Raw genomic sequence first — 15,554 nt, forward strand, 5'->3', positions numbered from 1 at the left:
TTTCGTATTTATCTGCGGAAACTTGACCTTTATCTTTCCTTGCGAACTAAGCGTAAACCATCCCATGGTTTACGGGCTGCTGGTTAAAAAATCGTAAGGTGGGCTTCGAGTCATGGCTTAGGTCCCTTTGGGCCGTCATTCGACTTGAAGCGTTTATTATGACTTCTTTCGATAAAAACGAACTTTCCGCGGTTTTTATATTCGAAAGGCGGAAAACATGAAATGGGTTCGCTATGGTCTTCGGGAGACAGCATCGAAGGGTAGAAGAGAATGCATGGATTCGTGTCGTATCGACGTTTCGGAAGAGCTCGGTCGCTACGTAGCGACCGAACAAAACGCACGCTCGTTCGCTACGTAGCGACCGAGCGGGACGGACATTCAGTTGCTACGTAGCGATCGAGCTTGGCTTGAGCGCTATGTAGCGACTGAGCGGGACGGACACTCGGTCACTACGTAGCAACTGAGCTTGGCTCGAGCTCGGTCACTACGTAGCGACCGAGCGGATTGGCTCGAGCTCGGTCGCTACGTAGCGACCGAGCGGGACGTGTGCTCGGTCGCTACGTAGCAACCGAGCTTGGCTCGAGCTAGGTCGCTACGTAGTGATCGGGTGGGACGGATGCTCGGTTGCTACGTAGCGACCGAACGGGATGTGTGCTCGGTCGCTACGTGGCGACCGAGCTTGGCCCGAGCTCGGTCGCTACGTAGCGACCGTGCGACCTTTTTCAGGCCTTTCTTCGATGTCTCGAGTTTCTTCCGCAGGGCTCTTCGTAAGAATAAATCTTTTCCGAAGATTTATTTTTCATAAAAACGTTCATGCCGATTTTTACGGACTTTCAGACATTGATTTCGTCGTGGCCGATTTTGACCCCAACAAGCTTTTGTGTCCGTTTCAGCTGCGGTGTCTGTCTCCGCTGCAGTGTTTGTCTCCTCTGCAGTGTATGTCCCAGCTGCGGGGTCCGTATCCATAAAATCATTCTCTGCATCTATCAGCTCCTTCTGTTGATCTGCTTGACCATTTTCTACATACAGAGTTATGGCCTTAGGTCCGATTTCATCATAAACATCATCATTTCCCTGCAACACTTCGTAGTTCATACCAAACGAACTTATGCCCACTCTCGACACCTTCTTTAACTGATCTGCTCTACTCGTCTCCTCCATTAACAAAAGAGATCTACGGTTGTCTTTATCAACGGTTGTTAGGAAACCAAACAGATCATCATCATCATGAATAATTTGATGTTCTTCAGATCCATACACCATCGGCATTCACTTCAATGCCAGTTTTACCTTACTTTCATCCAACGCAAGCTTTTTATACAAGTTTTCTTCTAGCATTGCCAAACTTACATCCTCCACTGTTGTCTTCAAGGTTACACAAGAGATCTCCCCTTTGAATTTGAAATAGACGCTCACATATTTCATCATTGTATCCTGCAAGAACAAAAGAATAAAGTTTTAGTTATACCCGTAGTTCTTAGTTCTACCGAGTTGCTACAGTTTTACCAAGTTTTACCTACTCTACAACAATTGTCAGTTCTACTTGTTATACCTAGTTATACAAAGTAATGCTTAATGCTTAAACAAGAACTCAAATGTATGTACGATTGATTGATCGGAGAGATCTCCGTGCAAAGCTACTCCTAACTGAGACAATTCACGCACCCCCATGCATAACAATTTCATATGCAGATCAACCAAATCATCCCAGAATCAATGCCGTTTCAACACTTTCAATTACAAACCATAAATCCAATTTCTATCTTGCAGCTCGCTGAGGAGAGAATAACTAACCTGCATTACGACCTCTCCGAATGAATGCTAGCCGGTGGACACGTTGCGGTCCGACGGCGTCGCCGGAGTAGCTATCGACGTCGGCAACAAAGTAGCTGGGAGGGAGCTGCGAACCAATCAGAGACAATAACGAGCTTCTCGAGAGGGAGAGGAGCTGCGAGCTGGAGTTTTCCTTGAGCTGCGGGATAACAATTTTTTTTCTTTCAATTTTTGATTTTCTTTTTTTCTGAATTCCAATTGAATTCGGTTTCAATTGAATTGAATTCTCAATTACAAACCGTCGACCGAAACCCAGACCAAACCGGATAACTCAACCCATCCGCCCCAAATTCGATTTTTTTTCCCACCCTCGAAGGACATTCCCATCATTTCACGCCGACTTAATGAAAAAGGGGCATAGGCGATATGGAGCCCATAGGAGATTTTGCTTATCACATTTGGGGGCACCAGAGGCGTTGACTGAGTTCACAGTCATCCACGCCACTTCCGATCCTAGAAAAGCCATAAAATAATGTTTATTAAATACTCTCTCCATTTCTAAAAGATTTACTCTCTCCGTTCTATTAAGATAAATTTTTTAGAAAAAAAAATGTTTTATAAAGATGTATTTTTTGTGTTTTCTATGAAAAAATTATAAACTTCGTAAAAATTAATTGACTTTATTGATTTACTATTGGTTAAAAGTTATTGAAAATTAAAAATTAGAGAAAATGATACATTTATTATGGTAGTTTAATGTGTTTTCTTAATATGTGTGAAAATATTAAAAAGTACTCCCTCCGGATATGAATATATGATGTTCTAGTTTTTTTCCTTGTATACAAATTTATGATGTTCTAATTTTAATCAATTCATTTTACTTTTAAAATAAAATATAAATCAAAATGTAAAAATATAATTGGTTGAATTCTATCGGGAATCGAATAAAACTTTAAACTAACTAAAAGTAAAACGAAAAAGTGTTTGACAAAATTAAGTATTTAATTTCTCTTAATATATGTGCACAACTTTAAACATCATATATTTGTATCCAGAGGGAGTATATCTTTATGAAACGGATGGAGTGTGTTTTAGAAAAAAAAATTATTTCAAAAAGATACATTTTTTATATTTTCAATGCATTAATTAATTGCAAATTGTAAACTTCAAAAAACATAATTGTGTTTATTAAAATACTATTAGTTAAAAGTTATAGGTAAAATCTAATAACAAAAAATAATGTATTGATAGCTAAAATCTGATATGTTTTCTTAACAAGTGCGAAAATCTTAAAATATACTCATTCCGTTTCCGAAAGTAAGATGTTTAAGATTTTTTACTTGTTCAACAAAGATAGATTTTCTATATGTTTAAGGTACTTTTTATACTTTTAGGAAACATTAAATGAATTTTTTGAATTGATTAAATTTCATTGGTGAAAATTTATTGGAAAATGTATAATAAAGTAAAAGACAAATTAAATTATAAACATTTATTGAATTCTTAATAAGCGTGAATACTTTAAAAAATCTAAATTTCGGGAACAGAGAGAGAAGGAGTACATCTTTTTGAAATGGAGAGACTATGTGATAAATAAAAAGGTACTTCAACATGCATGATTAAATACCTGAAATTTGAGTCACTTAAAACAAATCTCAGTTTAAATAATTATCGTGTGTGTGTCAAAACCTCTGTTACACAATAGGCAAGTGGCCTTGCTGTATAAACTATGACCCACTCATCCATAAATCACGTTTTGTAATTACCTTATTGTAAAACTTGCACAATCGAGGTGTTATTGATTTATATATTTTGATTGATTTAGAAATCTATGTAGTATTTATAAATCCAAGTAAAATATACCGACTTTTAAATTTTTTCGGATTAGTATTTACAAATCCGAAGCTTTTCCTTCGGATTTGAGTCTTTCACTACAAGAAAACACAAGTTTAGCGAGGAAACTTAACGGGAAAAACTAATCTTCGTAAATTTACAACGAATTTACGAGAAACTTACGAGGAAATATAAAATCAATGTTATTTCCTCGTAAAATAACGACGAAATCATTTCGTCGTAAAGTCGATGTAATGTCATGTGGCTTTTACGAGGAAATACGCGTTTCTCGTAAACTCGACGTAAATGTACCGTGTACTTTACGAGGAAATATTTTACGTCTACTTAGCGAGGAATTTTTGAATCCACCAACTTTGTAGTTGTAACACGTTTTTTCGGCAACCTAACTAAATTTCGTCGTAAATTCCTAGCAAAATTACAACTATCAGATGCGAAAATTTCCTATAAATATGGCCGTTTGAACATCATTTTAAACACACCAACAAGAAAGAAAAAAACGGGAAAGAAAAAAAAATATCGGGCTCCGGGAATATTTTCGAGTTGCGGAGGTGGATGTATATGCATAGATGCTAACGGGAGAGTGACTAAAGAATACCTTGCGGGGCTGGAGACATTTATGCATCAAGCAGATTCCACACCGCTCGCCCCAGAAGGCGGTAAGATGTTTTGTCCTTGTCAGAAATGCAACAATTTGAAATTGGCAAATCGTGAAAATGCTTGGAAGCATTTAATAAATAGAGGTTTCACGCCAAATTACTATGTCTGGTTTTAACATGGAGAAGGTTATAATTATGATCAGAATGAAGCTAGTAGTAGTAATAGCAATTTTCAGGAAGAACCGGTTGATCATCATTTGCATAATGAACATAGTTACCATCAGGAGGAGCAGATATGGTACATTATGATAGGGTTCATGATATGGTAGCTGATGCATTTGTAGCTCATGATGAAGATGAAGAACCTAACATAGATGCAAAAAAGTTTTATAAAATGGTAAATGCGGCGAATCAGCCACTTTACAGTGGTTTTAGAGAAGGTCTCTCTAAATTGTCGTTGGCTTCTAGGATGATGAATATTAAAACTGATCACAATCTACCTGAAAGTTGCATGAATGAATGGGCAGACTTGTTTAAAGAGTATTTGCCGGAAGACAATGTGTCTGCTGATTCTTATTATGAGATTCAGAAACTGGTTTATAGCCTTGGGTTGCCTTCGGAGATGATAGATGTTTGCATCGACAACTGCATAATCTACTGGGTAGATGATGAGGAGTTAGAAGAATGTCGATTCTGCAAGAAGCCACGATTCAAGCCGCAAGGACGGGGATGTAATAGGGTACCGTACCAAAGGATGTGGTACCTACCAATTACAGACAAATTGAAAAGATTGTATGAACCTGAGCAGACAGTCGGAGGGATGAGATAGCATGTCGAACATACTCAGACGGATGGTGAGATGACTTATCCATCAGATGCAAGAGCCTGGAAACATTTTAACAAAGTACATCCGGATTTCGCTAGCAATAGCCGAATAGCCGGAATGTGTATCTTGGATTATGCACAGATGGATTTAGTCCATTCGGAATGTCAGAGAAACAATATTCATTGTGGCCAGTCTTTCTTACGCCATACAACCTGCCACTAGGGATGTTAAAACGGGTCTGATGCTCGCGGGCTTAACGGGCGGATTCTAAACGGGCAGAGCCCGTACCCGTTTATTTATATAGAAATACTTAACGGGCTCATACAGGGTCAGCCTTTTAAGAGTGTTTATTAAACGGGTGTACCCGCGAAATAAAAGGGTGCCCGTTTAATTTTTTTTTTTCTTCAGAATATGTGAAACTACGTTGTATTATCATTATGCTTTCCTTTGATCTCAGAGAAACATGATATGAATCGAACTTGAGCAACAATATTGTGGGTCTCTTCGTCTTCTTCACTAAGAGAAGGTAAGCATCTAATTTCGAAAATATTTTCTCATCTAATTTCGAAATTGTTTTCTTCTAATTTTGATTATAGGTTGCAGCCTACTTTGGTTCCAAGGGTACGTTTTTGGTGTGAGACTGTGAGCGTCCTAAATCCTAATACTTCAAGTGAGTTTCTTTGTTTCGTGTGATCTATTTTTGGAGAAGATGATGTTTTATTTAATCTGGGTTTTGATTCTGGATTGCAGGAGGTTTGGTAACTTTGAAGTGTACGTTTCTGCTGTGAGGGTTTTTGTTGTGTTTGGTGGGTTATCTTCACTTTCAGGTAAGCTTATAAGACCTCTCGTAGTCTCATTAGTAATGGAGTCTCTTTGGTTTTGTGTGGATTAAGATTCTTTCTGATGAGCATTAATAGGATTTTGAAGTAATGGAACCTGTTTGTAGTGATTATTTAGTCTCATTACAATTCTCTTTTGCAGTTTTGTAATTGTGTAGACAAGATGACTTTAGTTTTGTTCGATTTAAGTTTCAAACATGCCATGAGAATGAGCATGAGTGAAGAGGTAACCTTGACTATTAATTGAGTTTTATTGCAAGCGTTTTGTTACTTAGTTCAGGAGAAAGGTTTAGTTTTTTCTTTTTGTGAGATTTGATTCATTTTCTGTGAGAATTTTGGTGCTGATAACACCATGCGTTTGGCCTCTTTGGTTTAACCATGACCTGTTTCTGTCTTTAATAGAGAAGAACGTGTAAACACTAATACATTCACCCTCGTCCGAGCTTCCCATTTTCTTTTTTGTGGCTGCAATAATATTTTATTTTTTCTTTGCAGATCAAAGCTCATGTAGATGTTTTAAGACTAAGAGAGGAGGATGAAGTTGGTTTATGTCTTGTTTCTAAATGGTTTGCAGTTTTTTTAAAAAAAATTCAGACAGAAGCTTTATGTGCTTTCAGATTCTCAATGGTTTGTTGTATTTCACTAAGTTTCATATTTATGTACTTGCAGATTTTAAATATGTATTAGATGCACTGCAGATTTTAAATCAGGTTTATTACATGTTATTGAGCATGTAAATGATTAAAACTGCATTTAAAAATAGGTTTTTAAGAAGTTTGCATAAAATCATATCTTAAGATAATTAAAATTGCATTTAAAAAAAAGGAAACAATAACAATAAAAGAAATAATTAAAGACAATATCATTACAAAAAAAATCATATGGTTTAACGTCATTACAAATTAATTAAATTGTAATTAGAAGTTGACAAAAAAAAAAAATAAATAGGCTCACGGGTCTAAACGGGGTAAACGGGTCTAAACGGGTAAACGGACATCACAATTGTAAACGGGCCACAGTTAAACAGACTCTAACGGACAGGGCTCTAAATGGGCATGAAGTTAACGGGTTCTAAACGGCATGGCACTAAACGGGCATGGTTTAAACGGGCTCGGGTAGCCCGTTTTAACATCCCTACCTGCCACCGGAGATGTGCATGCAACGGGAGTTGCTATTCTTGACCATGTTAATACCTGGTCCGAACCATCCAAAAAGGTCGCTGGATGTTTTCCTACAACCACTGACAAAAGAGTTGAAGGATTTGTGGTCAACAGGGATGAGGACGTATGACTGCTCAACGAAGACGAATTTTACGATGCGAGCGATGCTTTTGTGGACCATAAGTGACTTTCCTGCCTATGGGATGTTGTCTGGATGGACTACACATGGGAGATTAGCTTGTCCATATTGTAATGGAATGACAAATGTGTTTCAACTGAAGAATGGTAGGAAGACAAGTTGGTTCGATTGTCACCGTCAATTTCTTCCCATTGGCCGTCCGTACCGAAGAAACAAGAAATTGTTTAGGCACAAAAGGGTTGTGAGAGACACTTCTCCTCTAAATCTAACTGGAGAACAAATTGAAGCGCAAATCGACTACTACGAAGCTAACGAAACAGTTCGTTGGGGTGGTAATTGGCATGTCCCTCGTAATATGCCAGATTCTTACGGTGTTCATCACAACTGGCACAAGAAGAGTATATTTTGGGAGTTGCCATATTGGAAGGATCTTCTTCTGCGCCACAACCTCGATGTGATGCATATAGAGAAGAATTTCTTTGAGAACATCATGAATACAATATTAAATATCCCAAGGAAGACAAAAGACAACATAAAATCGATGTTGGACTTGCCGGATATTTGCTCAAGAAGCGAGTTACATATTAAAAGCAATGGACAAGTTCCCGTTCCGATATTCAGATTATCTTCAGAAAAAAACTCGGTGTTGTTCAACTGGGTGGCATCAGAAGTGAAGTTCCCCGATGGGTATGTTTCAAATCTCTCTAGATGTGTTGAAAAGGATGTGTTGAAAATGGTCAAAAGTTCTCCGGGATGAAGAGTCATGATTGTCATGTATTTATGCAACGACTACTGCCCTTTGCATTTGCGGAGCTACTTCCAACAAACGTACATGAAGCACTTGCAGGTACGTAGTGTATTATATCACAATAATTTACAAAATAATATGGTTTAGTTTGCAATAATATATGACTAATAATGTGTTTAATTGGTTGTAGGAAAATCTCATATTTTCTTGTAGTGTTTGTATTTTTTAACAAAAAAATCAAAACAAATTCATTCAAACCCATTATAAAATCAAATTTATTAGTAAATCTGTACGATTGAATAATACTTGATTTGATATAGAATTTATGAATCATTAAACCAATAACACATGATTTTAATACAGAATTGAAAATCATAGAACTAATAACACTAGATTTAGTTCTGATTTTCAAATCCATTAAAATACAACAACCAATAACCCCCACTAAATACTCGTAAATCGTACGAGCTAATTTGGGACATGATGTAAACTCGTCTGTGTTGAATTTCATTCTATTAGAAATAAAGTTGATGTTACTCAGCCAGTTTAAACTTGAGTTTTTAATCCATACTGTTTATTTGATAACCTGATTAATAATAGGAAGTCATTTCAAACTTGGATCAAGTACCGTGAAATACAATCTAGTTCGTAGTACCAAATACATTTTTTTTCCAAAACCTATCAATAGGGCACTAAAAAAACGTGCACACTAATATAAGAGTAATTGAAGCGGGAATCGCATGTCTCCTCCACAAATACTGACCTTACTAGGTAGTAATCTCTGTTGTGCGCGGAACGGAATAGTTTATTAGATTAATTATTTTATGATGTACTGAGAGATTTGTTGCCTTTCAGATACGGTTAATTTATTCAGATTTTGGATTTTTTTAAATTTTGGTTTGGATTTGGTTCGAATCATTATGGGTACGGTTTGGATTCGAGTTCGTGTACCCATTTTAATTATGTATTTTTTAACAAAATCCAAATATATTTAAATCCTCAAAATCTGAAAATAAAATAATATAAAACATAAAAAATTAAATAATGTAAGGCTAAATATTTAAATTTACATAAAAGTTAGTTCAGTTTAAATATTTAGATGGAGAACAAATAAATATTTTCAGTATTTAAAGCATTTTATGTTATTTTTAGATATTTTCATATTTTTGAATATCTAATAGATACAAAATTAAAATTAATTAACATATTTAAGTATATAATTGTGATTTAGATATTTTTATTTTGAATCAGATTCGAATCTGGTTATCTAAATATTAAACTTTTAGATCCATATCAGTACTTGATCAATTTTAGTTTGTGTTTAGTATTACTTTTAATTCTAGTTCAGTTCGGTTTTTCGGATCTAGATATTTTACCCAGACTTACTTTTTTCTACTAATATAAAGCAAAATAAAATAAATGTAAAACACATATTTTGAGCTTATTTAACATACATCATTATTGCACCATACTTTAAGAATACCAATAAAAATGGTTGAGCGTCATGTCAATATTGTTGGGCATGTTGTAAAATTGATAACATGGCTAAGTTAGGCAAGATACAAAACTTTCAATATTGTTGGGCATGTTGCAATATAGTCTATAACCAATAACGTATATTTTCCTATAAAGTTTTTAGATAAATATAATAAAACACGATACAATCGAGTGAAAAATGTTAGAGTCGCGTGGAAAATAATGTGTTCTATTCAATCGGCACCTGAATTTTGTTTTTCAATCGTTTCAGGAATTTTCTTTTCTTTTATAGATTTTTTTGATTTCTGATTTTTTCTAGCAATCTGATTATGTTTATAATTCTTGGTATGATATGAAGACCTAGCAAAGAAAAGCAATATTTGGCTAAACTAAAGAACCGTCTTTGTGTGTAGTGTTTTTACCTCAGTTTCATTAATTCATAACCAGTCACAATTATTTATTGTCTTCGTGTACATAAACATCAACTATGGCTAAGTTCGGCAAGATACGAAACTTTTAATTTCTAAAAAACATTTTCATTCTAGCATTCTAAAATGACGTGAATCTTAATGATTTTGTAATTTATTTTTTTCAAAATGATATTATTGAGTAGTTGTTCAGAGAGAATTTCAGTTCACAAATACTTTTTCTGATTCATAATAAGTGTCATTTTAACTTTTTTTTTGTTACAAAAAGTGTCACTTTACAATTTCAATGCAAATTATACTTATTTTCAGCTGAAAATTAATTGAAAACTGCATTGATTTTATAAATAATTTTATTTATCTCAAATATTATTGGTCAGAGAAGTGTAATTAATAACAATTTACATATATTTATGTCACTTTCTTAATTTGTGTGAAAAATGTTAAAGTGATACTTATTCAGAAACAGAAGGAGTACAAAAGTTAAAATGCATAAACTAAAATTGAGCTGATTAAAAAAAATTTAGTGTAAACACATTAAATTATCTGCGTTAAAATTAAAATAATTAGTATATGAACACATTAATTATTAAATGATTAAGAAACCGATACGTTAGCATACTCAAATTAAAATCGATGTGAATGAAATTGCCACATGATAGAATATAGCGTGAATACATTAATGACAAGTATTTCTCATTTAATATTTAGGAGATACATGTCCCACCGTAAGGAAAATATTTGCACAGTAATGTGTATGTGATCGCATTATATGATATTCTGTTTGTTATTATATCCACGCTTATGTATGTATGGTACAAGTAGGCATGAGAATTATTATCCGAGATCCGGATTTGATCCGAAATCCGCTCCGAAAATAGGATATCCGGAATGTCCGGATCCGAATCCGGATAGTAAAATCTTGGATCCGTCCAAACCGAATCTGAATCCGGATATCTTAGTTTTTAGATCCGGATATCTTAGTTTTTAGGTCCGGATATCCGGATTCGGATCCGTATTTTTAAAACACATTAAATTTTTAATTTTCATAAATATTTATATTTGATATATTAATATTTATACATGAATTAATCTTATAATATTATATTTTAGTTTTTACAATATTATAGACATATATAAATATATTTATAAATATTTAATTTATGGATATCCGAAATCTGAATATCCGGAAACCACGAATCCGGATCCAAATTTTAAATTCACGGATCCGACGGATCCGGATCTGGATCTGGGTACCTGAATTTCTTGGATATCCAGATCCGTCCCATGCCTAGGTATTTGATCAAAGGAAATACATTCTTATCCGCATTTAACCAATTATTCTTGCATATAAATATTCACAACAGAAAAAATAGTGATACTGGGACCTTCTTGGCAGAGAAATCATGAGTTTCTATCTTTTTAATTCGGTACATCATGATTTAGTTCAAGTCCTACCAAATAGTTTTTACCAACTCTTCCAAATAAGTAAAACCTAAGCCATGCCATGCCGCAAAGACTATCTAGCCACTCTCTTGGGTTTAAAGTTTAAACCAATTGATTTTGATCAATTTCTTAGAGTAGATATAGCCTATGCTAATTTTAGGAACTCAACAAAAAAAAAAAATTTGAAAGTAAAGGTTCTCAGGTAGGTATAACTAATCATTTTTAAAGAAATTAAAATAAATTAGTAGGAACATCATGACTGAAAGAGTAAAGTATAATTAAAAGAAACATCAATCAAATTTAATTTGTAAAACAGTAAACATGTGATAAGGTGGTTGGGAGAGGGAAGATCTCACAGATAAGAATAAAATGGATAACATGTGACAATATATTTGTCTAACTACATTATGATCGCAAATGAGAATATGTTTTTGTTTTTCAGTGGGGAACATAGTGGCCACCTAAATGCAAGATGGGTCACAAGAAGAATAGATCATAATGTGAAATAGTCTTTACATATTTTTTCTTCACGTTATCTAATTATAATCTCTTCTACTACATGGTTTGAGCTGAGTCTGATGAGATACTTTAATCCACCTTTGTGTATGTCCAACTTTAGCAGCTGAAAAGACAAAATCATTTCGAAAGACAACTCTCTAGATATGTTATAATCCGAGTATAACTGCCAAGAGTTGCTAAATTTAACTGAGGACTGATTTGGTATGTTACTGTTTTCATACTGTATGATTAACAATAGTGAAATGAAATACTACAAAAAGCTACAAAGATTCCAATCAAAAGGGTAACACGGAAGAAATTTGTTCATGGCAAATCCAAACTCTGCTACGTTTGCTCCTGTCCAAGTTCTCTGGCACAGCAGATCTTGATCCTAAGAAAACTAGCTTTAGCTCTTGGTAGTTTAACAAACTGTGTTGATTCCCGCAACAACATAACATTGGAAGTTCTTGTAAACACTGCACATAACAAATACATGCTTTGAAACTCAGCTTCATCACAGGACAACACTTAATTTCCAGGCTATTCTAATCAATAATCAATATCGAGTATACTTAAGGTCAGAGAGCCAACTGTCCATTGATGATACATCAGAAAACAAATGGATGTGTTAGTGTACCTTACAGCAAGTTATAAAACCAGGTTTGGAGTACAAGCGATGATTGCTTTCACTTGTAAGGAGCAAAAATGATGCTGGAGTTATGACCACCAAACCCAAAAGAATTTGACAAGGCTGCTTTAATGTCCAATCTCTCCTTCTTAGAGCCCACCAGTAATTTTGTATCCTGCTCCAGTTTCATCACATTAGGTAGTATTATTAAAACTTTTCTTATGGACATTAAATGGTCTTTGTGTAGTATACTAGTATCAAAATATGATCATCTTGGAATAATAAGGCAAAAAAAAAACCAACATACCACTCCATTCTCTGGATTGTCTAGGTTGATATTTGGATGAACCCAACCGGTTCTTATTGCCTTTAGAAACCAACAGAAAATTAGCATGAAAAATGAGAAAACTGCACCCAGTCTCTAATATTTATTGTCTTACCTGCACGGTTGCAACAGCCTCTACAGCTCCAGCAGCTCCCAGCAAGTGTCCGATCATAGATTTCGTGGAGTTTACCTTTAGCTGCCAACATAGTGAGAGGAACAAATAAGAAAAGCACATAAAACTAGCTTGGAATCTTGTAACATCTTCTAAGATACTAAACTTGAGGACTGAAAAAAGGAAACTACCTCAGGATTTTGACCAAAACAGTGAACAAGGGCTTTGTACTCCTTAAGGTCTCCAGCTGGTGTTGAGGTTGCATGTGCATTCACGTAATTTATCTGTTCCTTGGTAATCCCAGCATGAGCTAACGCTCTCTCAATACATATAATCACACCAGCTCCTGTGGATATTTAGACATGGGTTAATGGCAAACTAATATGAAATAGGGGAAAATGAAAGTACCATCAGGGTGAGGCTCGGTCATGTGGTAGGCATCACATGTGAAGCTCCCACCAAGGAACTCTGCGTAGATAGTTGCTCCTCTTTTCTGAAAAGATAAAATCACAATACATAAGTTCTTACAACTTTTTCCATGGCAAGAATGAGAAAAGCTTTGCGATAAGTTTCATTTGTGAGAAACCTTATATACCTTAGCATGCTCAAGTTCTTCCAAAAGCAGAACTCCAGCTCCCTCCCCCATCACGAAACCATCTCGATTCTGTTACAAAAACATAATACACACATTTCAACACATTAAACTTCCTTCAACATTACAGATATGTAAGGGAAGGTCCTATTGACAGAACTTCGATGCAGTGTAAGAAAATTACACAATCCCAAGGACGTGAAGCTTTTGCGGGATCATTATTCCTTTGTGAAAGAGCCCGGACTGCCACGAAACCTGCCAACCCTGCACTGGTACACATACAATAAGAAACATGTATCTTAAACTTCAAAAGAGCAGTGCAGGAGAGAGGGAGAGAGAGAGAGTTTGCACCTATTGGAATAATAGCTGCATCTGAGCCACCACAGAGCATTACATCCTGAAAGGTTTAGGGGAAAGACAAGACAGACTAATAAAGTAGAACCAGAAGAGAAGTCTACCAAACAGAGTTTAGGAGATACTTACAGCTTCACCCTTAATAATGTGGTTAGCTGAATTCAGAATGCAAAAGTTGCTTGTAGCACAAGCACTTGATATAGAGTAGTTTGTCCCCATCCACCCCTAATTTATCATTTGAAAAGAAACGTCAGTGGTTGTTCATTCATATTTTGTTTATATAACATTCACATTTAGACCAGACCAGACCAGATCAATAGCGAGCATAGCAGAACCCATGTTAGTTGTAGCAAGAGGAACACAAAAAGGATTCATCTTCTTGTAAGAGATCTTGAAAGCTTGAATAGCCTCATGAAAGACCTTCATGCCACCCAGTGCAGAGCCAATCAAAATGCCACATTTGGCTTTGTCAAACTCAGCCATGACTTGTTCGGTTACACCACCATCAGCCAAAGCTTTCTTGCCAGCAGTGAGAAGATAGAGCATGAACTTGTCCATCCTCCTAGACAGTTTAGGAGCAACCCATCCTTCAGTTGAGAAAGATTTGATCTCACCCGCGATTCTCTTGAACAAAATTTAAAAACAAAGGAAAGATAGTAAATAAAGAAACTCCACAAAGATACCAAGAAAGTCTTAATATAATAATAATATTTGCTTATTGCCGTAGGAAAGTTGGAACAATCAAAATCCTCAATGTGGCTAATACCACTGTTGCCTTGTAGCAAGTTCTCGTAAAAGGTATGTGGGTCATAACCTAATGATGTTTCAACTCCCATGCCTGTCACCACAACCCGACGCTTCTCCATAGGGGGATTATTCTTGCTAACCATGGCTTCATTTTCCATATTCATAGCAATAGCCATGGCTCTACCTAAAAACAACATAACACATTATAAGTTGGTGATGGAGTTACTTAAAATTAATTAGCTACTACTAAGAAACCTCATCTCAATGGCATTATTCCAATTAAGTTAAATACAACTTCATAGTTTATATAAATATAATATAATAGATAACATAAAAACCATAAAAACATGGAACTGAGACTTGTGTAAGGAAACATAAAAAAAAAATATAAAAAAAACTTTAACAGGAAGACGCGGCCACCATGGCAAAAGAAGAATGTTATACCGGAGTTAGTTGCTCGGTTAAGTCTACTCTGGTTTCGATTCAAAGAAATACTATTTGATCCGAAGAGAGAAGACAAGGCAATAATGATATTGTTGCTGTTGTAGTGATTGTAAGGCCTAAAGTCCAAATAGGCGTAACAGGAAGAGGCAGCCACCATGGCAAAAGTGAAGCAAAAGATGCCAGAGAGAAGAAGAAGAAGAAGAAGAAGAAGAAGAAGAAGACGACGAAAACGACAAGAACGTAGAGAAACGAGAAAAGAGTGAAGAGAGAATCCAGCGGACTCACGAGAGACGTAAGAAGAATCTCTCTCTCTCTCTCTTTCAGAAGGCGTGCGGAGCGCCTGGTTGCGTAAAATCGTGCACAAAATCTCATGAGGGAAAGATACAAACACTTTCATATACCAAACGACAGATACAAATATCTATATGCCCCAATACTATATTTTATGTTATGCAACTTTTGTCTATTTTTATTGAAAGATTGATAAAAAAATTTCCCATTTCAACCGTAAGAACAAAATACTACATCTTGCTTATTACTAATAGTACTTCATTTTGTTTTCAAATAAAATA

The 15,554-nt window shown here is 35.3% G+C and overlaps 2 protein-coding genes and 1 long non-coding RNA gene across 5 annotated transcripts in view; 1 reads left to right on the forward strand and 2 right to left on the reverse strand.

Moving 5' to 3' along the window:
- LOC106323749 overlaps window positions 1–1,263 on the reverse strand; it is a 2,375-nt gene extending 1,112 nt beyond the window's left edge. The window contains exon 1 of the mRNA XM_013761826.1: window positions 873–1,263. Coding sequence (XP_013617280.1) covers window positions 873–1,263 — 391 coding nt within the window. The remainder of the gene's footprint in view (window positions 1–872) is intronic.
- A 4,177-nt stretch (window positions 1,264–5,440) lies between these two features.
- LOC106326006 lies at window positions 5,441–6,608 on the forward strand. 3 transcript variants are annotated; one of them, XR_001267115.1, is made up of 5 exons: window positions 5,441–5,575; window positions 5,646–5,719; window positions 5,800–5,876; window positions 6,031–6,114; window positions 6,384–6,608. It is a non-coding gene; the product is annotated as an uncharacterized LOC106326006 (long non-coding RNA). The 3 variants fall into 3 exon arrangements; XR_001267113.1 differs by lacking the exon at window positions 6,031–6,114; XR_001267114.1 differs by lacking the exon at window positions 6,384–6,608 and having other exon boundaries at window positions 6,031–6,363.
- Window positions 6,609–11,978: 5,370 nt separating this feature from the next.
- On the reverse strand, window positions 11,979–15,184 carry LOC106325611 (3-oxoacyl-[acyl-carrier-protein] synthase II, chloroplastic-like). Its single transcript, XM_013763656.1, has 13 exons — window positions 14,983–15,184; window positions 14,514–14,722; window positions 14,101–14,415; window positions 13,921–14,016; window positions 13,789–13,834; window positions 13,622–13,701; window positions 13,441–13,509; window positions 13,254–13,338; window positions 13,037–13,191; window positions 12,849–12,929; window positions 12,716–12,775; window positions 12,418–12,583; window positions 11,979–12,256 (listed from the first exon to the last, which is right to left on the reverse strand). Exons 1-12 carry the CDS (start codon window positions 15,137–15,139, stop codon window positions 12,467–12,469), a joined length of 1,470 nt encoding a protein of 489 aa, XP_013619110.1. The 5' UTR covers window positions 15,140–15,184; the 3' UTR covers window positions 11,979–12,256; window positions 12,418–12,466.
- Window positions 15,185–15,554: the final 370 nt, after the last annotated feature.

Source organism: Brassica oleracea, chromosome C2 (genome assembly GCF_000695525.1).
Source record: "Brassica oleracea var. oleracea cultivar TO1000 chromosome C2, BOL, whole genome shotgun sequence".
Lineage (NCBI taxonomy): Eukaryota > Viridiplantae > Streptophyta > Magnoliopsida > Brassicales > Brassicaceae > Brassica > Brassica oleracea.